Source organism: Pholcus phalangioides, unplaced genomic scaffold (assembly GCF_987345545.1).
Source record: "Pholcus phalangioides strain wild (caught in Gottingen) unplaced genomic scaffold, Ppha-v1.0 ptg000001l_1, whole genome shotgun sequence".
Classification (NCBI taxonomy): Eukaryota; Metazoa; Arthropoda; class Arachnida; order Araneae; family Pholcidae; genus Pholcus; species Pholcus phalangioides.
In genome coordinates this window covers 3,800,001-3,823,565 of record NW_028301594.1, presented here as the reverse complement: position 1 = coordinate 3,823,565, position 23,565 = coordinate 3,800,001, and the positions used below count along the sequence as shown (strand labels likewise).

Sequence of the window (23,565 nt, the reverse complement as noted above, 5' to 3'; positions counted from 1 at the left end):
GGGTTTAATAACAGGTGTCTATGAGAGGTGGGAGCGCATGAAGAAAAATGACGACTTAACCGGAGTGACGACTTAACGAGATTTTACTGTATTTGAATTTTTTTCTGTCTGATTAAGACTATTGCATTATACAGCTTTAAAGAAGAAGAAACCAAAGTAGATAAGATAACATTTTAAAAAAAACTATGGTATCATTGAAATAACAACACCACGATAAGAAACAACTGCTTTTATTAACTAAGGATTTTGTGATAAAATAATTCAACAAAAAAAGAAAAAAAAATTATTGACATAAAAACTTTTGTTACAATTTAAAATTGCCAAATTGACAATACACTTGTAAAAGACTCATATATATAACACATTTTTATAGATATATATAAATATTTTTGCTAAATTAAACTCTGGGGGGAGGAAAAAGTTCACATTCTCAAATGTTTCAAGATCCACATCGAAATTCTGATTGATCTAGTGTGACACACATAGCAATGCATATATTTGCTAGTCATTTAATTGAGTCGCATCATCATAACTTATAATGATTGTTCCATTTTCCCAAGAAGATAATTTACATAAACCTGTTTCTATGGCAGCTTAATACAGAAAAATCCGCCATGAATATGTTAAACGACTAATTATTCATAAACAAAATATACGAAGACATTATCAAATAATATATAAAAAGTGTATAAGTCACTTCAGATCGTTTGATTTCACAGTAGCTGATGACTGAAAGCATAGATAAACTCTTCAACACACTGGGTATCCCGTAAAGACAGCATAAACTCTATGGAACAAGACTCCTTGTTCCCAATAGGGAAAGTGTCTAATGAATCATACTTTTATGACTAGAGACCAGATTATATTTGCTTTTTTTTTTAGAATCAATGCGTATAACAGAAGAATTTTCAGAATAAGTGCATATTTTAAAGTTTTACGGAACCTTCTATCACATTTTTCAAATGAACATTGCTCACAATTAGGGCTAAGATTTTTTATGGCTTAAAGATGAAATGTCATTGCTGACAGGTTAAAAAAACCTGAATTTCAAGTTTTTAACCGATCAGCAATCATATTTCATCTTTAGTTTATAAAAGTCCAAGCCCTACTCATAATACATGCAAAAAAAAAATATTTTCTCCCTCCCCAGTATATGAACAACGATCGGTAGTATAATATCGTGCGTAGATGAAAGATGAACTAGTAATGACTTTCTGGGGTTTTCTTCAGTGCATTTTTACATGTTTTTTAGAGTATAGTTCGTCACTCTTTTTAGTGCATATAATCCAGGCTCTATTTATGATCATTAGTTTCAGGATGAACCAGTAAACAAAAAAAAAAAACCAACTTATGAGACTAGAGAACAGAACTATTCATAGTGCTATATCAAATGAAAATATTTCAGATTTTTTTAAGAAATATGTTTTTGGTGCTCTATATTGTGCAGTAAGCATTATTGACTTTTAAGACACTGGTTATGATTTCATGTAACAGATACCATGTCATAAATTTTTTTTATTTTTATTTAATAACTATGAGACGTGAAGATAATATTTCTTTGACATTTTTTGTCTTCTTGTAGTGAAGATACTACACACAGTTTACACAGTCTTTAAGGGACAACCTATACACATAAATCTAAAAAGTAGAAATTTCATTTTTTGATCACTTACGTAACATTTTTTTTTAAAACATTACTCAAATTTTAAAACTGCATGAAATGCATAACATTCATTGATAAAAATTAATAATAAATATGTTGCTTTATTAAATTTTTAAAAATAGTGTAATCTCGACAAATCATGATTCACCTGTTATAAAAGGCAATAATCAAATAATTGCTTTAATCCATAACTATATTAATTTAGAATTTGATGAGAGATTGTTTTTAAGAATAAATACATATTTTTCTACAAATTAGGAACAATTTAAAGACACTTTATGGAATGTTAGTTCTTATTAAATAGAGCCACAAACTTATACATAGTTTCAATATTTTAATAAATGAAATAAAGGATTAATATAATATGCATGCAAGAAAACCATTTTTTTCACTATATATTGAAATTAATTTATTATCACATGATTATGAGGGAATCAGATAAGAAATTTAAAAAAAAACCCTTCTTGAACCTACCAGCAGTTTAAGAAGAACAATCGCAATGCAAAAGATAATACTATTTCTTTTCAACATATTTTCGATTAGAAACAGATACACAACTCTGGTGGTAATACCATACATGATTTCGATGAATTTGATACTGACCTCACAGAAAAAAACATTTATAAAAGCTTCTTTTTTTCTTTCAATAAGCTCCAACAGTGAGAACATCAAAGCACAATTCACATACTCTGACTGGTTTGTTCAAGCTGAATTTCAATATTGGCATATCCTTATCTGAGCATTTTGCACACAACACTCTCCCACAGTGGCGACTGGAAGACAAAAAAAAAAGAATAAAGCTTTAGTAGACTGAAGCTGGTGTTGATTGCATACATGATGTAAAATAAAAAAAAATCTTCAGTACCTCATCTTCCTGTAAATTATCATTTATCCAATTTATCATTACACATTTGTCACACCATGGTAATTTTCTTCACATAATGGCTAGTTAGACCGGGACCTACAATTTAATGCCGATTCTGAATGGCAGCCTTTTTTATTCTCACAGAGAGGTTATTGTGCTAACCCCTTGATGTGGGACTCCCTGCAATAGCAATCTTCTTCTAATTTATCCAATAGAAACCTATAGGAAATCCTGTTTCAACTAACATACAGGATTTGGAACAAATTATCTCTGTCAGCCGAGGTATCACTGCACTTGCTGAGCTATTAGCAAAAATGATTTGTTTGATCATCTAAAACAAAGGGACATTTTAAATACAATAGGGCCAATTAGAACTTTCTTTTCCATGGCTGCAATATCATGGTCTATCAGACAATTTACATATAAAAAAAAAAGAGGAGCTATTACTTAACCATATATGTATTTCATACACATCCCTCTGCGAAATTCCTAACAAATCAGTACATGCCGGAATGTGTGTTCTGATTGTATGTATGGCCCCCAATGTATTATGTTGTGAGAGTTTCGTTTGTTTTGTGTCCTTGCTAGTGCAGCCATCTGTCTTCCATATTTTAAAGTGAAGAAAGTAAATGATTGAATTTTCATGTTATGTTTGTAAGCATCATGTTGTAGGTCTGCTTGCTCTCTCTGGAGAGAGACTTTCAAATAGGAGACTGGCTTGCATTCACACCTCAAAGTTAGAAAACCGCAAAAAACAAACTTCAACCGACCACCACCGTGATTTCAACGGGGAAAAAAAGGGAGCTGCAGCAGAATACAGTAGAACCTGTCCAAATTGACCATTCAAGAGACTTAGTCATTATACATGATATAACCAGAAAGCATTATACTATGTGGTTTGATCAGATCCTCTGTGCCAGTTTACAGGAATAGGCATGATTTATATCTAAGACTACATTTGTTGGCATTACATGCACTTCATACAGGTGTGGTCATTCTCCAGGATTTACACACTTTAATTTTGTTCGCAAAACCTAACAGTGTCTGCATGTTCAGAAGATGAACATTTTCTTTCATTAAAATCAGTGGTTCTTAGCCAGGGGTACCAGAGACGGATTAGGGTCAGTTGAGGCCCCGGCCACAGAAGAACATATTGGGCCCCTTAAATTTGAAAAAAGTAAAGTTGGGGTTTTGTAGCACCCTTCGTAAATCAGGGCCCAGGGGGTACGCCTGGAGTGCCTGCCGTTGAATCTGCCTGGGAAGGGCAGAAGAACATTTTGGGGGTGCAAGATGGGAAAAAATACTTGATTATTCAAGAAAATTGAATTTGAAAGAAAAAAAATGCAAATTACACAGACATTTTGACACTTTATTTTTTAACTTTCATTTGAACAAATGTATCACATGAAATTCATGTTGCAAAATTTTCTTTTCGATTAGCATTCATACTTACTTTTAATTTCAATTGAGAAAAAAACACCCTATGTGAGCTTGAGGCTTGTATGGTTAAATATACTAAATTTATTTACAAGAAGGCTGTTGAAGAACATGTTAACATTGGCTTAAAGCTCGTCAGTAGTAATGAATGTTCAGCTTTGCCATGGGGGTACCCCTCTTGGACAACATAATCATAGTACAATAAAAAATAATCACCCAAAAATGAAATTCTTTTTAAAATTTTAATTCAAAGAATATTCAATACATCCTTGTGGGTCGTATACACAAATGTCTAGCAACCCTAGACCCCCCATCTCCGTTTTCTTCATATCAGAGCTTCTACAGCATCTATGACAAAACATTCTTTCTGACACAAGTTCCACGAGCTTGACCATGCAATATACAAATGAAGCCGGGTCCAGAACCATTCAACCACCTGTTTTTAGCCCACATCATAGGGCGGTTTTGACAGAAAAAAAGGTTTTTGCACGTTTGGGCATCGAGTAGAACCAACGCCTTCTATAGCAAAAAGCCTCTGCATGAAGCTTATGACTTCACTGAAGTCGTCCATTTCACCTATAGTCATTGAATATACTGCGAAAAAAAGGTAACGATTTCGCATACATCGGTCTGCTATATGCAATCACTACAGACAGGTGAAATGGACGACTTTAGTAATGTCAAAGCTTCATGTGGAGGCTTTCTGCTATAGGTGTTGGTAGAGCAACAGGTTTAGATGCTGCTTTACAGATTAAGTGAAAAATTGGTGGTTAGTGAATGTGTGAAGAATACTAAATTAATACTAAAACTATAATTTTTGTATTCTTCACACTATGAGAAACTCTTTCAAAGGGGATGTTAGCTTGCATTTGCCTTCATGCTGATCAAGCTTAATCTCATTTCAGATCGTGACAGTAATTTTTAAAGTTTCAGTTTAGAAATCAACTGCTCGATTGCAACTCAAAGTCATTTTTATGAACAACCTACATACCAGTGATGCTTTCGCGTTTTGATTCCAAATTTGGAATTACATTCCATGCATGACTCTCCTTCACACCATGGTGGCTCTTTTGGTAGAAAATCTAGAAAAAATGCAATTTAACATTTCAAATATCAGTGCCAAGAATTTAAATGTCCACTGAATTTCTAGGTAAACAGTTGATTGTTAAAAAAAAAAAAAAATGTTTAAATAATAACTTAATTGAAACAAAATTGAGCTAGTTTGGTTTAAACTACGATTTGTAAAAAAAAGGAAAAAGAAAACTAACAGATTTCAATTTGTTATAAATCATTTGAAAATAATGAAACTTAATTTGCTTTTTGATAGAAATGTTTATAAAGACATTTTGTGTGATAGAAATCAGACATATATTATCTGACTTTTTAATATGACACAGATTTGTAAAACTGCATAGTTTGTAGAACATTGCAGAGAAGTTAAACAGTAGTATATTAATTAATAGAAGACCATCAGTTGTAGTAGAGTATTGAATGGTGGCCAGAACCATGAAATGACCACCAGGTCAGTAACAAATAGTTCAGGTGATGTGTAGCTGGACTGATGTTTAGATATTTTGAGAAGATGAGGGCATTTTGTTTGAACTATAAAGGTCCAAATATACCCTCACACAATGTGTGTAAAAGGATATCCTAACAGCTCATAAAAACTTAAAATAGCACAATAGGTACAAAAAATACAATTTTAATTTTTCAACTTTTTATCATGTAATATTTCATAAATAATCCAATTTTTAAATTTTTCTCACTATTGAAAAATGAAAACAATTTTATGCTAAAGACAGTTATAGACAAGTTTAACTGAATTTATTTTACACAAACATTAAATGCAACAAATCAACCCCCTCCAGCCTCCAACGTGGAGGCTTCATGCTTAACATTACAACACTTATATCACCTTTGAACCCAAAATTAAAGATTCTCAAAAATATATTTTTTTTCAATGACATGCCACGAGATGAACTCATCAATGGATACAATCAGCGGTTCTCAACCAGTGCTCCGTGGAGCTCTTAGGGCTCCTTGTGCACTCTCCAGGGGCTCTGCAGTCACTCGAGGAAAATTAAAAAAAATTATAAATATTTTTAAATAGTAAAAATAAATCAGTAACTTTAATGAATAATTAAAAATGGGCCTACGGGGCTCCACCATAGAATTTTTTTACTAAAAAGGGCTCAGCGAGTCAAAAAAGGTTGAGAACTGCTGGATACAATCATACAACTATTTTCAGTGACCAAAATCAAGAGACTTACGTTGACGTCATGAAGATTTTAAATACAATAAAATGCTGCTGTCGAACTTTACAATAGGCAGCTATTTAAATCCTTTGTAGTTTAGTTTATATTTATAAATTAATATTAATTTGTTTTTTGTGAATGTAAAATTTTTTCTTCAGAATTTTTTTTTTTCTTTAGGAAATTTTCATATTTCTCCTAATTAGTAAACCACTGACACACAAGAGCATAAATATACAATCAAATTTTTCCATGTAAAAATAAAGGAAAGGAAAAAGACTTATTTTCCAAGAAAATTAATGCAAAATTAAAATTAGCTGCTTGTTAAAAAAATTAAATTTTTCCACAACACAAAAAAAACTCATTTAATGCTAGTTATCAAACATTTTCAGGAATTTCATTCATCAAAACAAATAGTCTTCAACCTGATCACGTCACATGAATAAAATCAATTTGCAAAAATTACTTGATGAACCAAAAATCGAGATCAACAAAAACTTGCAAAAAGGAAAATAGTTATGAAAACAAATATAAATCCAAAATAATAATAATGTCAGTATAATTTTTCATACATACCTAGTAACCTATACAAAAGTTGTTTTGTAGCAACTTGATTGTTAAATATGTTGACTCCTTGATGATTTGCAGTCCCAAGACATGCACCAGATTTCACTATTGATCTGCATAAGTTTCCATTGCCATTCATATAAGCCAACAAGACAGCTGAAATAATTATCATGATGATTTTCAAGGAATTTTCAAATCTTGTGATGTACATTTTTTTTAAACATAATTAGGATTCATGCAACTTTGAAATTTCAGTTTACAGATGAATCAGATAATATTAAAAATACGAAAAGAACTATAGCAAAAAAAAACCTAAGTAATATTGCGATACAACTACTACTTAACCATACATGCACTTTGTGTACACATTCTGCGTAATTTCTAATGAAATGGAACATGCCAGAACATGTTGTGTATATACACTGCTGGCCACCGTAAATGCAACACCGTGAAGGAAGCATGCAAATAATATGAAATTTACAACATGCATTAGCGGAGGTGAGATATGCAAATGATTAGAATTTCAGCGCAGACGCACATCACGCGCGCCTGTGGCGCCACTTCAAAGCGCTATTTAAGGCTTGGAGATTTCGACGATTTGAAGTACGGCAATTGTGTTTTTCTTGTGGTTTTTTCAAAAAAACGATCAATTATGCCTCGTAGAAAACAGCGATCATCTTTTGATCAAGTATCCGAGTTCGACAGAGGAAGAATAGTGGCCTACCGAGATTGTGGATTATCTTTCAGGGAAATCGGTAGTCGTGTTGGACGAAACCAAACAACTGTAATGCGGATATGTGATCATTGGATGCAGGAGGGTACGACGGACCGACGTGTTCGATCGCATCCAGCTCAGTGCACCACTTCACGTGATGACAGGCATATTGTGCGTATGGCAGTGACGGATCGCTCAGCCACATCACGAACCATAGCACAGCACATTCAGTCTGTACCACATCATCCAGTGTCTGCGCGTACCATTCGAAGCCGTTTACAGCAGAGTGTCTGTCCGCAAGACGTCCATTGCTTCGTCTACCCTTGACGCAGAACCACAGACGTCTCCGCCGCCAATGGTGCGATGAAAGAAGGATGTGGACGGCACAATGGAATGAAATTGTCTTTACTGACGAGTCACGCTTCTGTCTGCAACACCACGATGGTCGGATTCGAGTCTGGAGACACCGTGGAGAGAGGATGCTGAACAGCTGCGTTATGCACCGCCACACTGGTCCTGCACCGGGTATTATGGTATGGGGCGGTATTGGATATCACTCTCGCACTCCTCTAGTACGCATTGCCGGTACTTTAAAAAGCCAGCGCTACATCTCCGAGGTGTTGGAGCCAGTTGTCCTTCCTTACCTTCAGGGCTTGCCCACAGCCATATTTCAACAGGATAATGCGCGACCACACGTGACACGCATTGTCCAAAGGTTCTTCGTCAATCACCAGATTGAATTGCTTCCCTGGCCAGCTCGCTCTCCGGATCTTTCGCCGATAGAAAACATGTGGTCCATGGTTGCTCAACGATTGACCCAGATTACATCCCCAGCTGCCACACCAGATCAACTTTGGCAACGCGTGGAAGCTGCTTGGTCTACTGTACCCCAAGAACACATCCAAAGTCTCTTTGAATCAATGTCGAGGCGTGTGGCAGCGGTGATCTCCAACAATGGCGGCTACTCTGGCTACTGATTTTGGCAGGAACCACACTTCACAGAAGTCTATAAATTTAATCATTTGATGCTTGGTCAACATGTTATCTACAAAATAAATATTGTTGCGATATCTCTTGTCTTTCCTGGTGTTGCAATTTGGGTGGCCAGCAGTGTATATTAATGTATTTATGTCGTCAGAGTTATGCTTGTTTCGTGTTCCTGCTGGAGCTGTCACCCGTTTTCCACATTTTGAAGTGAAAATGGTCGTAGCCAGTCAATTTGTCATGCTCAACTCGTTGCGCCTCAATTTGTCGCAGCAGAGATGCCATTGACGTGTTATAACGCGTCAAATACCCGGAATTTCGGAAAAGGACGTGTAAAAATTTTGTTCACACGTCCTCCGGGACGCTTTCTTTCCTAGTTCTAAGAAAAAAGTAGAGAGGAAGATCTCCCCAACTTTCCCCCCCCCCTTTTTTTTTTCTTCTTTTTACCATGTATCATGATCGAGCGACCTTGAAAAACTGGTTTCACTACTTTGTACTCTAATGTATTGATATACACGCGGGTTGTTGAAGAATAAGATGAGGGATATTTTGTTGCTCCCCTGAATGAGGGGCCATGTACAAAAGTTTCAAATTTCGGATTTTTATTACCCTGCAGATTTTCTCCCTTCCGGCTATATACGGGAAATTACGGTACTTTCGCGGCTATCGGCCGGCATTCAAAGACCACGTTTATACGCCGTAAATTCGTCTTGTTCCTACAATATTACGAATACACGGTTTTTTTTTAAAAAATCGTAAAGGATTGGAATGCCCGTTGAAATTGTAAAACCTTCCCGATATCGCGGAAAAAACCAAATCTGTAAAAACTCAACCCCTTGAATATCCACAGTTTTGTCATCTAGCTGCTTTGTAGTATTCACCGTTTCACATCGCAGAAATCATGGGTGTGTAAGCAGAATCGGCTTTTGGAGGGGCACAAGGATCTAATTCTTCACAGATAGTATAAAAGAAATTATTTTATTCCAATATTTTAATTCTCTACAAAAATATTTTTAATTTTTGATCTCGGGGAGGGAGAGGGGGGGGGGGGGAAAGGAAGAGGCTTGGAAATTGTGATTGCGCAATGGTAATCGGCTAAAAATGTGATTTTCTAAAGATTTCAAATTTTGAGATGGTTATTCCTTTGAATTGGGGGCACCAAATTCACCCTTTATAACTGCTTCTTCTACATTTCATGGGTGTGCCAAAATGTGTACTTGCCCTGTTTGAGAATGTAGTTGCAGCGCTAGATAGATGGCACCACCTACTGAACACAAAACACGCCAAATGCTGGGCACACACACATAAGCACACTGTTAACTTTCTCCAACACAAATCTGACATATTCAGGTGTTAAAATATGTGGCAGTTAAATGGCAACAGATCAGAATGGTGAACCATCAGGGAAGGAAAATAAAATCATTTTACTAGGAATGAGAAGATAAGTGTCTGAGAGAGAGAGAATCTGATTTGCTTTAAATTTAATCAGAAGATATTGAAAATGCTAAGATATTTTTAGCAAAATGTAAAATCAATCAGAAGGGAATTTATATATTGATTATGAGTAAATATATAAATGTGTACCCCCAACTGTTGAAGTGGATCCTGCTTACATTTTTAAAAAACTGTCACAAAAACGTAAACAGGAAAACACTTTAAACGAGAAATCTTAATGAGAATTACTTATTGTTAGGACCATGAAAATAAGTTGTACTAAGTGGAAAAACGTTTTAAATGGGAGAAACGTTATAAGCGGGATCAACTGTATATTTTTTTGATTTATTACATGTGCGGAATTCCATACATTAAATTCTCAGTGCTAATGAGCTTCTTTGCAAGTTTTTCCTACTAGTAGACAATGAAAGTAAATGAACCTTTTTGGATAGAACATGTTTTTAGAAATGAATTATACTTGATTCACAGATACCTTCTTACAAGATTCATCGAAAGACTGGTTATTTGTGGAGATGAAGATTACAAGGAAGAAAATTTATCACTGCCCCCCCCCCCCCGGGATTCGAACCCCGGTCTCTTGCTTGCCGGACGAGTGCTCTACCATCTAAGCTATGGAAGCACATAGAATATTTCAACCTTGGAGCTTATATATATGTTGAAAGGCACTGTACATGGACGGCGTCAACAATCAACTAATAGCTCGTGAATGACAAAGGCCAACCAGTGATGAATTTTCTTCCTTGTAATCTTCATCTCCACAAATAACCAGTCTTTCGATGAATCTTGTATTGACAAGTGGAGAGGACGTTTCTATATAGATACCTTCTTGGCTTACCCAGAACATGACCCACCGCTCAGTCTCAATGAAGAAATATAAGCAGGTGATCAAAGACCTGGAGCATACTGGAAGAAAATTCAGAGATACAAGTGAATTACGGGGGGGGGGGGGGCATAATTTCTTTCAAGATAAATTTTTTTTGAGAGGGACCCACTTTCACTCAAAAAGGATCCAGATTTTTCAAATAACCTGGGTCCCGGGACCCAGGTAAATTAGAGTCCAGTGGCAACTCTGCCGCAGTGTCAATTCGTCGTGACATCAATTTATATATTACAGCACAGAATCAATTCGTCGATTCTTCACTGTACATGTTCCACGATAGCTTGAACGTATGTGCCACAGAAAACTTGAAGCTTTATAAACAAGAGAAAAAACAAATATATTATACTATGTACCTGTATTGCCTTCAGCATCTGGTTTATCAATAGGATATGATGGCATGCACTCGATGAACAGTTCAAAAACAGCAGCAGCATTCTCTCTCCCATACTGCGCTAAAATATGCAGAGGATTTTGACCTCTGGAAGTAAAATAAAAATTTAATATTTTTGCATGTTTAAACTAAGTGTTTGTTATGCATCGTAATAGAGAAATACAACAGACTCTTGGTAACTTGGCAACCCAAAAGTATCGACAAACATGTCGACTTAAATGGATGTCGAGTTAGCAAGGTTTCACTCTAAATTTCTGTCTGATCGTTTGTGTACGTAATTATATACATTCTAACAATTGTATTAAATAAAATGCTAATTCTCATCAATTTTAATTTGGGGTTGTTTCAAAATAGAATCAAAACATATAAAAAAACTAACCTCATGAAAAATAATCAAGTATATTTGCTTGTTTTTCTTTCCGAAGAGAAAACAAAAATTGTTTTATCTGTAATTTTCTGTAAAAAGTCTTCGTACTTAACGTAATAATTAGGATAATAAGTCTAGATTCTTCGGCGAGCTCACTCTGAATTTTTCCTGATTCTAGTTTTTTGAAAATTTCAACTTTTTTGATTTCTAAGTTAAAGTATGAAGTTCACGTGGAGCCATCGCATTCATGGCCGTCGATACTTACAATGACAACCAAATGATATATTCAGTGTCTAACTGGGCTTTAGCTCTTTTTCTTTTACTCCTTTTTCCAAGAAATCATAAAACCGAGTTCCGCCAAAAACATTCTACGCAACAGACAATATCAAAACTCACAATAGATAAGATTTTTATCCCTATTGAATGTTGAAACTGTCAACATCTAATAAGTTTGACACCACACTTTAGGGACCATCCACACTTCTTTTGACCATGAAAAGAATGAAAGACCTGTTCTGGAAACACCACTAAAATGATAGGCCGACCAAGAGGCTTCAAACTAGAGATGTGAAATGAGAATATTCTGAGAATATTCTCCTGGATGTAAAAAAAAGAGAATAATCGAGAACATTCATTTTTTTTAAAAAATAATTTAAGTTTTTTTACTAATTTTGTTTATATTGTGAAATATAAATCAGTTTTCATTGCCTGAAATATTTACAACAAAACAATTTTTGGTATAATCACTCCCCAACGACAACTTTTAGTTCGAGAATATTCTCCAGGTCATGATGAGAGGTTTTAAAAGTTTGATTATAAAGATTTTAGAAACCATTAAAAAATTATTTTAAAATTAGATAAATTTTCAGAAATAAGTTCACAACAAAAGAAATTAAATCAAAGTTGATTGATAAAGGAAGCTATTCTTATATAATCACCTTCATTCTAAGAAGATACAGAACTGTTGTTTTCTTCAATGTACATACGCTTAAATTCTGTATCACTTACATTTCTTTAGAAGTTGTGTAATTTAGCCCTGTTGGTTTAATTTTCTTGCTTTCAAACTTTAATATTGTCTACAAACTTCAATATTCCCATCTTCTTGACGGGAAGAGAGACAGGGACAGAGAAATATTCTCTCAAAGGACTACCATTATAAATTACTATAGAATATTCTTATCAAAAATAATAATTATTATTCTCAAGTTATTTATCGATATTATTTATTATAATACATGTTATTACATATATTCTTGATAATACTCTCTGGAAAGATTTCGGTAACTGAAGAATATTCTCTGGAAGGACTATTGATAACTTCAGAATAATTTTTATTATTTTCTATAAGAATATTCCTCAGTAATTTATGAAAGTAGTCCTTCCAGAGAATATTCTCAAGGATATTATATGTAACTATATTATAAATAAGAGGAGAATATTCTCATCAAGAACTTATAAGAATATTCTGAAGATATTTATAATAGTCGTCTTAGCAGAGAATATTCTCCGAAAAATTATTCTCGAGAATTTTACATCTCTACTTCAAACATTCATTCTTAACATGCATGCCATCCCCACCCACAGTGCATAAAAAAGGGACCTATCATACAGAACAAAGAAACAAAGGATTATTGAAGTACTCACGGGCAACATCAAAAAATTCTTAGAATGGTAACACACAGGCAATTGTAAAAACCAGTTATGGTAAAGGGACAGAAATCATAGTCGACTTAAGCAGAGTTAAACCAAGCATGTGTCGAGTTAGAGGGCTTCCCCTTCATTGAAATTAATACTAGGCCAACCAAGGGAATAATAGATGTTGAGTTATCCAAATAATCGAGTTATCCATGTGTGAGTTACAGATTCCACTGTAGCTCTTTTATTAAATCATAAAGTTATTAATGATTTTGTTATAATAAAATAAAATTGAAAAATAACTGAATATTTATTTCAACATAATTCTTTATTCCATTAATAACTATATAGAACATTTATTGTGATCAAAATGCAAATAAAATTTTTTGGAATTGTAGAATAATTCCAGAAAAGTATAAACATCTATGAATACATGATGAAAGAGCTTTCATTGATAAATTGACAAATAAAGATGATAAAATATAAACAAAGAGCTTATTTGGGGAATGCATGAATTTTAGAAGAACTGATGAGCAAAATTTGACCAGTAAAATATTATTTATAGTTGAATTTTTTTCAAAAAAACAGTCACTTGTGATGATGACAAAATCCGTTTTGAGAGCAGAACACTCCACCAAAGTACACTCCTCCAATAAGCCGAGCAGTGAAAATGCCTCCACTACAAAGGGAAATCTGAAAACAGGGTCCATCTTGCCTATGAAATGTGTTCCTAAAAACAGTATTGATGCCACAATATGACAGCACATCAGTTCGTGGTCTTCCAGCCCACTGACTAAAAAGACTGCAGCCCTGATTTAGAGGGTGCTGTCCAGTGCTGTTTTAATGCATGGCTCGGAGCCTCAAGAAAACAGAGGGACCTCTCAAAAATTATATCTCATTGAAATTTGAGAATTTGTCAGTTAGGACCTCTGAAAAATCAATTGGCCCGGGGCCCATGATGCTCTTAAGACAGCCCTGGTGTTGCCTCCCCCACCATGATAGTTTTTCATTGGTTTGAGAAGAAAAAAAATATTTACCTCAAGTTGACAGCTTCAGCATTGATCTGTGATTCAGTTAGCAGTATTCTACAAGTTGCGAGATGACCACGTTGGCAAGCAATGTGTAATGCTAATAAAAAATAATATTGATATTTCATTTGATATAGGCCTACACACTGTAGAAAACCTAATAGTAAAGGAAGCATATTTCATACATGCAGACATATACATTTGATACATATACACGGTGGAGCCTCTGAATAACGAAGAGAAAATTATAGAACAAAAACACTATTGCCGCTGTGGTGGTCGAGTGGTTACAGTGACGGACTCGCGATGCGAGGATCCGGGTTCGAACCCCACAGTGGTGGTCGGCTGAAGTTGGTTTTCTGTGGTTCCCAACTTCAAGGCGCAAATGCGAGCCAATCTCCCCGTTAAAAAGTCTCGCCACAGAGAGCAACAGTCCTACAACGATAAATCATTCAATCATAACACTTCACTCATAGTTAGAAAAACTGGTGGCAGATGGCAGCACTACACATAACAAGCATTACAGAGAAACAAAAAACTTCACGTCAGGTTTCACTACACGTACATGCACATTCTCGCATGTACCGATTCGTTGGGGGTTCCGCGGGGGGAGGGGGGTGCATGTGTGGTGTAGCAGTAGTAGGTAGGGCCTCCAAAAAATGGCTCGGGGATCCATGATGTTCTTAAGTCAGCCACCTCGTTGGGCAATTTGCCTGTTGTGGCGTTGTATTTCTATTTGTAAACAGTTGATGGGGAATGTCAACTGTATCCATTACTGGGAGGTGTCTACTAACAGGAAAAAATTATTATGCGAGGTTCCACTGTAGCTTCAAATGAGAAAAATATGTATATTTCTATTCCATCAAGATACAATATTCTACTCATCATTTAGAATAAAAATTGAGCAATAGTAAAAAATAATTAAAAAATCATTACCATTATTCTGGTTTATATCCAGCGCATCAAAGTCAATATTATTACTTAGCAGAATTTGACATATAGCGCTATGATCTTTGGATGCTGCGATGTGAAGTGAATTTTGTTTCTGTGGGGTAAGTTCATTGACCTTAGCTCCAGCTAGAAGCTATAAAAATAAAAAAAATGCTGATACTGACAAAAGGATAAAATACAGGATAAAATAGTTGAACATTACAATAAAAGCTTTTGTTTAAATGATTAAACTGAACAAATTTTGACAAAGTTTCTGCGTCTGAAACAAAAATGGTAATTTCTTATGTGATTTGGTGTGCTGAATATGAATTTAAATATAGATAAGCTGAATTGGCAATCACTTTCTCTGCTGAAATTGAATATTTAATACATATATAATAACACAATACATTGAAACAAAACATAAGTACCATATTTAAATGTGTATAAGGGATCCTCCTCCCTTTTTGCCAAAAATTGGATCTTGAAAATAGAAGGGATTTCTTATACACATAGCTAGTATTAGAGATATATCTTTTCAACTTTTTTCTGAATTTTAAGTCCAAAAAATCAGGAGGTTCCTTATACATGCTCAAATACTGAATATAGAAAACAAAATACAGTAAAACCTCGTTAAGTCATCACTCTGGTTAATTTGTCATTTTTCTTCAGCCCTGTCCAGCTTCCATAAATAATAATGTTCACTCGTCCCTAATTTCAGTTAACTCGTCAACATGGAAAAGTTTGAGAGAGAATTTTTGTCACACCATGGTCATTTTCTGCACACAAGGACTAATTAACACCGGGACTCACAATTTATTGCCAATTCCAAATGGCAGCCTCTTTTATACTTACAGAGAGATTGGTGCACTAACCCCTCGGTGTGGGACTCCCTGCAGTAGTAATCTTTTTCTGTGGTCATGTCACCATACCTGTTGTACCCTTGTGTCAGGAAAGTTTCTGACAAGGATGAACCAGGTATCAAATTCGCGAAACCTCTAAACATCCTTTGGTACTTGAGGTGAGTATCTTATCGACTTGGCTACCACGTCCTTGAGAGAAAGAGAGAGAGAGGGGAATAGATGATTTCTATGGCTCACTTTAAAGAAAGAGCTCGATAGCATCATTGCTATTTGTTCAGAAGTGACCATAAAAGCCTTATATACCAAAATGAAACAGCTGAAGTAACAAAAGTTTTGCTGAGGAAGTTAATTTGTCGGCAAAAAAACAAATTTTTAAACCTTTTGGGACTGTTCAAGCTGGACCCGATTTCTTCATGAGCCCCACTAATTTGGGAATTTAAATGAAAATATTGTTGCTGAAAAACCAGATTTTTTCCTGAAGTTGAGACCATCTTAATGTCCGCTTTCTCTGCCCTGGGTAAAGTCAAAAGTAGGTTCTGCGTTCAACATTAACTTATTGTTGTATCATGAACTACTAATAAGAATTCAAAGCTTTAAAATTAAATGTCATGTATACGTAAAATTAATGTGTAGTAGTTCTGTTACAGAGAAATGCAAACTACATTTTAACAGTTGCTCTCATTAGTCTAAATTAAAATTTTTGGTTTTAATCACCAGTGTATTTTACCATAATAATTTAAATATTAAAGCTAAAAAAAAGGTAAAAATTGTTTGCTTTTCTTTTGTAATCTATGTTTTTTTTAATATTGTATTTTTTATTCATATTTTAATAAATGTTATATTACTTTAAATTTATACACTTTTGACAATATTGCACATTGAAACTGATGGCACTTTGCATAAGTTGTCACTCTGCTTAAGCAATCATAATTTTTCAACTTCACCAATATATAGAGGCACAGCATTAATATGTATAAAAACATAACACAAATACATAGAAACGCAAATGTATTAAAGCGCACAACACAATAGTTCATTTATTGGTGTCTGACATACTTTGATTTATATCTTTTGTATTGCTCTTGCATTGGACATAAGGAGCAATCTCTTACAATTGTACAACAGTAGTTAGCTGGCATTGTGGTTGACCCTTTCCTCTGATAACTGTTCTATTACTTTTGCCACTTTTTCACCATACAATAACACTTGTAAAGCAATATATATATATCAGTATATCTTGATTTAACAAGTGGAAAGTACATCTATCTCTACACATGTAATCATCTGGTGGCCTGATGTCATTTACGAGCCATTAGCTGATTGCTGTGACCATCCATTACACAGTATCATTCAACATATATATGTGCCCCCAAAGGAGAAATATTCCATCTGTTACTATAACTTAGTTGGTACAGCACTCAACTGGCATTCGAGGGACCCGGGTTCAAGTCTCAGTAGTAGCAAAGGTGAATTCTTTTTCTTCAATTTTTTTCAAAATATCACTATTTCCACCAGGCCTGTCATTTGGGAGAGTCAGGGTGGGGGTCACTGGCTTTAGAAAATAAATTAGAAATAATATATATGTATACAAATACAGGGTGATTACAAAAAAACTATCCCGACATATGGGCCCCTAACTATGATACCATTCAAAGAAACTGAATGAAATTTTGGCATAAGGTATTTTGATGTATGCGCTCAAGAATGATATGGAAAACAACAGTGTCACTCTAACAGTTACGGTTACAGTGAGAAAATTTCGAAAATATCAAATGGCAACACGAAGTTTTTTGTATTGGAATGCGATCCCCATTGTGAAAAACCCTAAATAGCGTTCGAACGGCAACTGTAGCATGAAAATCACCGGCGGTAGATAGGCTAAAAGTAAGGACAACCAATAAGGACAGAGAAGCAGCATAAAATAAAGCATTTTATTGTGTTTCACAAATTTTCCACATGATCTTGTGGAGGACTAATCAGGCTGGGATCTCAACCGAATGAAATGAACATTAATGCTCTGGTGCACGGCAAAGTCCTTTTTACTTTTTCCTTGCCTAGCTCCGGGAATTTTCGTGCTACAGGTGCCATTCCAACGCTATTTAGTGTTTTTCAGTATGGAGATCGCATTCCAATACAAAAAACTTGGTGTTGCCATTTGATGTTTTTGAAATTTTCTCACTGTAACCGTAACTGTTAGAGTGACACTGTTGTTTTCCATATCATTCTTGAGCGCATACCTCAAAATACCTTATGCCAAAATTTCATTCAGTTTCTGTGAATGGTATATATGGTTAGGGGCCCATATGTCGGGATAGTTTTTTTATAATCACCCCGTATATATACATACATTGAGTATATGTTCTTTGTGTCCCCCCCCCCCAGATAAAGTTGAAATGACAGTCCTGATCTCTACATAAATACAGTATAACCTTTCTATAACAATACTGGAGACACATACAAAAAATATCGTTACAGATATAGTATCGTTGTAGACAGTTTGAGTATTTGCGCTATTTCCTATTGAATAGGAATTCTGCTCGGACCAAAGAAAATATTGTTACAAGCAGGTTCATTGTAATAGAAAGTAGCCCATCATTATATACAGGTTTCACTGTAGTCAGTATATCTTGTATTAACAAGTGGAGAGTACAACTTAACACACTTTTTATTTAACATGGAAATATATGCAAAAAAAAAAAGCCGACAACACTTTTTCATGGTGATATTTCTGTTCAGCAGGTGAAAATAGTTTCAAACTGTATGTTTTCATGTTGCGCACAGCTTCATTGTTGCCCAGTGATACTGCTCTTAAAGAACTTTTAAAATTTAACATGGTAATATCTCCAAAACGAGAGACAATAAAATTTTTCATGGTAATATTTGTATTCAGCAGATCAGAATAATTCAGAATTGTATATTTTCATGTCTGACACAATTTCATTGTTGTACAGTGCTGTGTAAACTGTTTAGATGAAGATTTCAACATCAGTTTATAATCTTAAATCAGGCCCAAACTGATAATGCAGTCACATTGAGCATTAACAAAAACTAAATTAGAGAAGACTTAGCACAATGAGCATGGATGAACCAATTTTTTTCATGTGCAGACATCTAGTAGATATTGCTTGTCTTTATGTGGTGCATAATACTAAGTAGTTTTCCGTCAAAATCTTGTGCGCTGAGCCTCTCTTCCAAGCTAGTTTTTGCCTGGTTCAGCAAGGCATTACATGGTCAGCACGGATCTGCTTTTTAAAAATTTTCAAGCAATTTTGTAGCATCATAGAATAAAAGGAAAGTATAATTTTCAAAGGACTTTGTTAAAGATAAAAATTCAGACACTCAAACATACTCTTTCTAACCCAACACAACTCCAGTCTGTCACCATGGGCCTTACTACCGATTAAGTTGTGCCTGAAGTGTATATGTCAGGGTGCCTAACTGAGTGTGTATCTAATGTTGTGTGTGAATATTTTTAGGATTGCCATCTATATTTCAAATTGTGAGGGAAATGTAATGATTGAAATATTTGTACCATTGTAAGCATTGGCATATACAAAGGGGATTTTGGGGTTATACCCCCCCCCCCCCCACTCGAGCTCTGAGATTATATAGCGTTATTTTGCAGGAAAAACTTTATCACCACCACCTCATTCAGTGGAAAAAGAATTGAGAGAAAGAGAGAGAGAAACACCCCTCCCCCTGAGAAAATCTTGCGTACGCCTATGGATGCAAGTCTGTAGCTCTCTACGGTGAGACTTTTTAACAGTTCAAACATACTATAAATAGAACATTTAACATTTAAGAGTTATTGTATAATTTTACAGCAGCTGTTACTAATGTTTGATATGCTTTAAAAGCACAGGAAGCGCTAGCAATGTTGATTAGTTTCAGGTTTGGCATATTCAGATTATTTGAAAATCGATGGTAGATATGGTTGAGGCCGACTTAGAGAACTTTACCTTACAAAGATATAAATATAACCACTGATAAAATATACAAACATAAACATGGTCAATATTCACATCAATTACTCTGAAATGTTAATATTTCTTAAACTTTTTATTCAAGCAATATTTGGATTAGGCCAATCGCCCACATTTGAAGGAGTTATAAGAAGCATAAAAAGGTTACGAACATCATCTTTCAGATTGCCATTTTTATGCATTTTACAACTTCTTGTGTGTTATGAAATATTGTTACACATTGAATTTGCTATTGTTACACATTGAATTTGCTATTGTTACACATTGAATTTGCTATTGTTACACATTGAATTTGCTATTGTTACACATTGAATTTGCTATTGTTACACATTGAATTTGCTATTGTTACACATTGAATTTGCTATTGTTACACATTGAATTTGTTTTCATTACAAATTTATTACAAGGAATTTATTTCAAAAAGATAGGTAAATAGAAATTACCAGGTTCCTGACAATCAATTCTGAGCCAGCTTCAACTGCCAGGTGAAGAGGAGTTAATTGCGAAGAATCCTGAACTCTGGAATGTATATTCACGTGAATACTCAAAAGAAACAAAACACTTTCTATATCAGACTTCTGAATAGCAAGGTGGAGAAAATTTCTTCCTTTGTTGTCCACCTGAAAAATATACCAATTTATATTACAGAATCGACTGGGAGAGTTTGTATACATTGAAAGCTTATTTACAGACTATCTGACGTTTTATATCTTACAAAATCCAATTGCACACCACCACTCACTGTGCATTGCTTCAAAAATTAAAACTACACAGTTAATAGTGATGTTATAATATGAAGTAACTTGGCATTTTGCAGAGTTCTTGAAATTTCAATTTCAAAAAACAAAGAGGATCTGTTAAGAAAATTTTCCAGAATAAAAAAAAGGATTGCAATGTGGACAAATGAATGGATCATGTCTTTTAGTGTTGACAAGTGCATGGTTGCTCATTTTGGTTCAAACAACAAACGTTTCACTTATGAGTTGAATGGTGTTATTATTCCAGATGCAACTAAGATCACCGATCTGGGTATTCTAATTTATGAAGTTTTTTGAACATTGTTTAGTGGAGGTTACAAAATCGAATAGAATGCTTGGTTTCATTCTCAAAAAGGTCTCTTCACATTCTCCTAAAGTGATGCTTTCACTTTTCCAAGGCTTAGTTCGTCTTGGATTGGAGTATGTCATCAGGTTTTGGAGACTATACTTAGAGAGGCACTGACTTAGTCGGGGGAAGGGAGAGAAGAAAAGAGCCAGGCGTGTTCTTGATGGCACACTGGGCTTAAGCTATGAAGAGAGACTTGATTTTTTGAAAATATTTACATTGGAAGAGCGCAGATGTCGGGGATATGATTGAAGTGTTTAAAATTTTCAACGGGATGGATGAAATGAATCATAAGTTATTAATATATCAATCAACTGCTTCGAAAATGGGACACCAGTATTGATTAGTAAGAGACTATCCTGGTTGTGGTGTCAGAGTGGTTTTTCTAACAAGGTTGTGAATGAATGGAATATCTTACCTCCAGGCCCAAAAGCACAATGTTTTGCATTGTTATGCAATAAAAATTCTCATAATAGCTTTTTCTACACTTTTCTTAAAATCCTTTCAGATTTGTCTGCGACCTAGATCGCCGGTTTCAGCATATTCTGCTTTGGGGCCTCTGAGGGTTGTAAATTCTAACACAATTGGCACGTTTAAAAAGAAGTATGATAAACATATTTTGATAAATCTAGAGGGTATCCATACTTAGATGAGATAACCATAATTTTTATGGGCAGTGTATTTATGAATAATGATAATCGTTGTTTTTTTTATTGCTCTTATTGGGTTGCTGTATTTTTGATATAGTTTAGATATGTATCAGACACCCATATTTTTTATGGACATCTTTTTCCAGCAACCTGTTTAGGCATTTTGTCTGTTGTGGTATTTGTACAAAATGCACATTTTTAACAATAGCAGCCATTAATTACATTATATTTAAATTTTGTTCTGTCATATTTTACAGTATTTCATTGGTTTGTTTATATTTGTTAAAAAATAATACATTTTGGTATGAATAGTGATAAAGTTTATATATCAAATATTTTTGCTGTTTTTTACTTTACTATAAATTTTACTGTAAGCAAGAATTTGGTTAATTTTTTTACAAATATGGTGAATTGCTGTCACATAATAAATAACTAATAAATGAAATGTTAGCACATATGAATAATAGCATTCAAGAACTCTTCCTCATGGTATCTATGCTTTAAAAATCCTTGATTCATTATTCAAACAAAAACAAATAAAAATGAGTTTGAATGGCAGATCTCAATTTTTGATGTAAGTGATAAATAAAATAAATTTAGAATATTCCTTTGAATTCGGACCTGTTCAGCTGCCGTTGGCTCTCTACTCAGTATTGCCTCCGCAGCCTTGTTATTACGAATGCACATAGCAGCTGCAAAAGGTGTTTGGCTCTGCTTATCTCTTCTTGTGAGATCAAGATTTGGACAAGACAAAAGGAGGTTGATGATGACTGGATTCTGATTGGCAATAGCTGTATGGATAGGAGTCTTTCCTTCACCATCCTATCAAAAAGGGACAAAGACAAACCAAATTTAATAAACTTCTTCCCAAGTCATTTATCCTAAACAAAAACAATAACTACTAATACTAATCAGTACATTACTATTCATCAACACTTTCAGTACCACACTGTGAAAAAATAAAATTATCATAGAAATTTTTTAGTAGGTAATTTTAGTTCTAATTACGGTCTAAAAACAAAAAAATTGTTTTAAAAAATTACTTAGTACACAAAGATTTAATGAGTCTGGTACTCAAAAGTTTCGTCAGTACTATATGCTTAGAACAATAATAAAAAATACCAATTCAAATATGTTTGATAATAAATAATAATTAATATTTATTTTAGCACAAAGCAAGTCATAATTAGTTTTAACAAGCGATACCATGGCTAACAAAGATAACTCATTTAAAAATCATGCTTATAATCAGTCGAAAAGGGATTTCCCATAAGTTTCTATGGAAAATCATTTAATTTGCTCCAGGTAATGCTCAAAATTTTAGACTGATGTTTTCTCAACACACCAAGGAGCGCTATAAAAAAGGACAAAAACTGACCGAAGGCTAAAATGAATAGCTTCAAAACCAGAAAAAATTAGAATTTATAAGATGAGATACTGAAGATCTTTTTATTTTACACTATGCATGTTGTGTAAAATAAAAGGATCAATATCAGACTAGCTTTATAGTCTGCTGAAACTAGTGTTGACACAACTCAGTCAAGTTTTTAGGTGTCCCGATCCATTTGTGATTTACTCAGATCATTTCTGTCTCTGATACCAGTTTGGATATTTCTATTCTGGACACCTCCCTACATTACACACTTTTGAATGAAGCCTACCATGATCTCATAACACAGTGTGTAATACAGTGAGTTTATGTCTTAGGCACCTCTCTAACAGTGAATAGATTTAAATGGAACCATAGATGTCCAAATTAGACAGGTTTTACTGTACATGCAGATGGGAAAGATAAG

The 23,565-nt window shown here is 34.4% G+C and overlaps 1 protein-coding gene across 1 annotated transcript in view; it reads right to left on the bottom strand.

Annotated features, from left to right (window-relative positions):
* Positions 1 to 214: 214 nt before the first annotated feature.
* Positions 215 to 23,565, bottom strand: part of LOC149089705 (ankyrin repeat and FYVE domain-containing protein 1) — a 44,352-nt gene continuing 21,001 nt past the window's right edge. Inside the window, exons 16-23 of the mRNA XM_089239027.1 lie at positions 22,391 to 22,591; positions 20,459 to 20,635; positions 15,176 to 15,323; positions 14,249 to 14,339; positions 11,172 to 11,296; positions 6,794 to 6,940; positions 4,957 to 5,047; positions 215 to 2,436 (exon numbers count right to left, since the gene is read on the bottom strand). Coding sequence (XP_089095153.1) covers positions 2,307 to 2,436; positions 4,957 to 5,047; positions 6,794 to 6,940; positions 11,172 to 11,296; positions 14,249 to 14,339; positions 15,176 to 15,323; positions 20,459 to 20,635; positions 22,391 to 22,591 — 1,110 coding nt within the window. The 3' untranslated portion in view covers positions 215 to 2,306. The remainder of the gene's footprint in view (positions 2,437 to 4,956; positions 5,048 to 6,793; positions 6,941 to 11,171; positions 11,297 to 14,248; positions 14,340 to 15,175; positions 15,324 to 20,458; positions 20,636 to 22,390; positions 22,592 to 23,565) is intronic.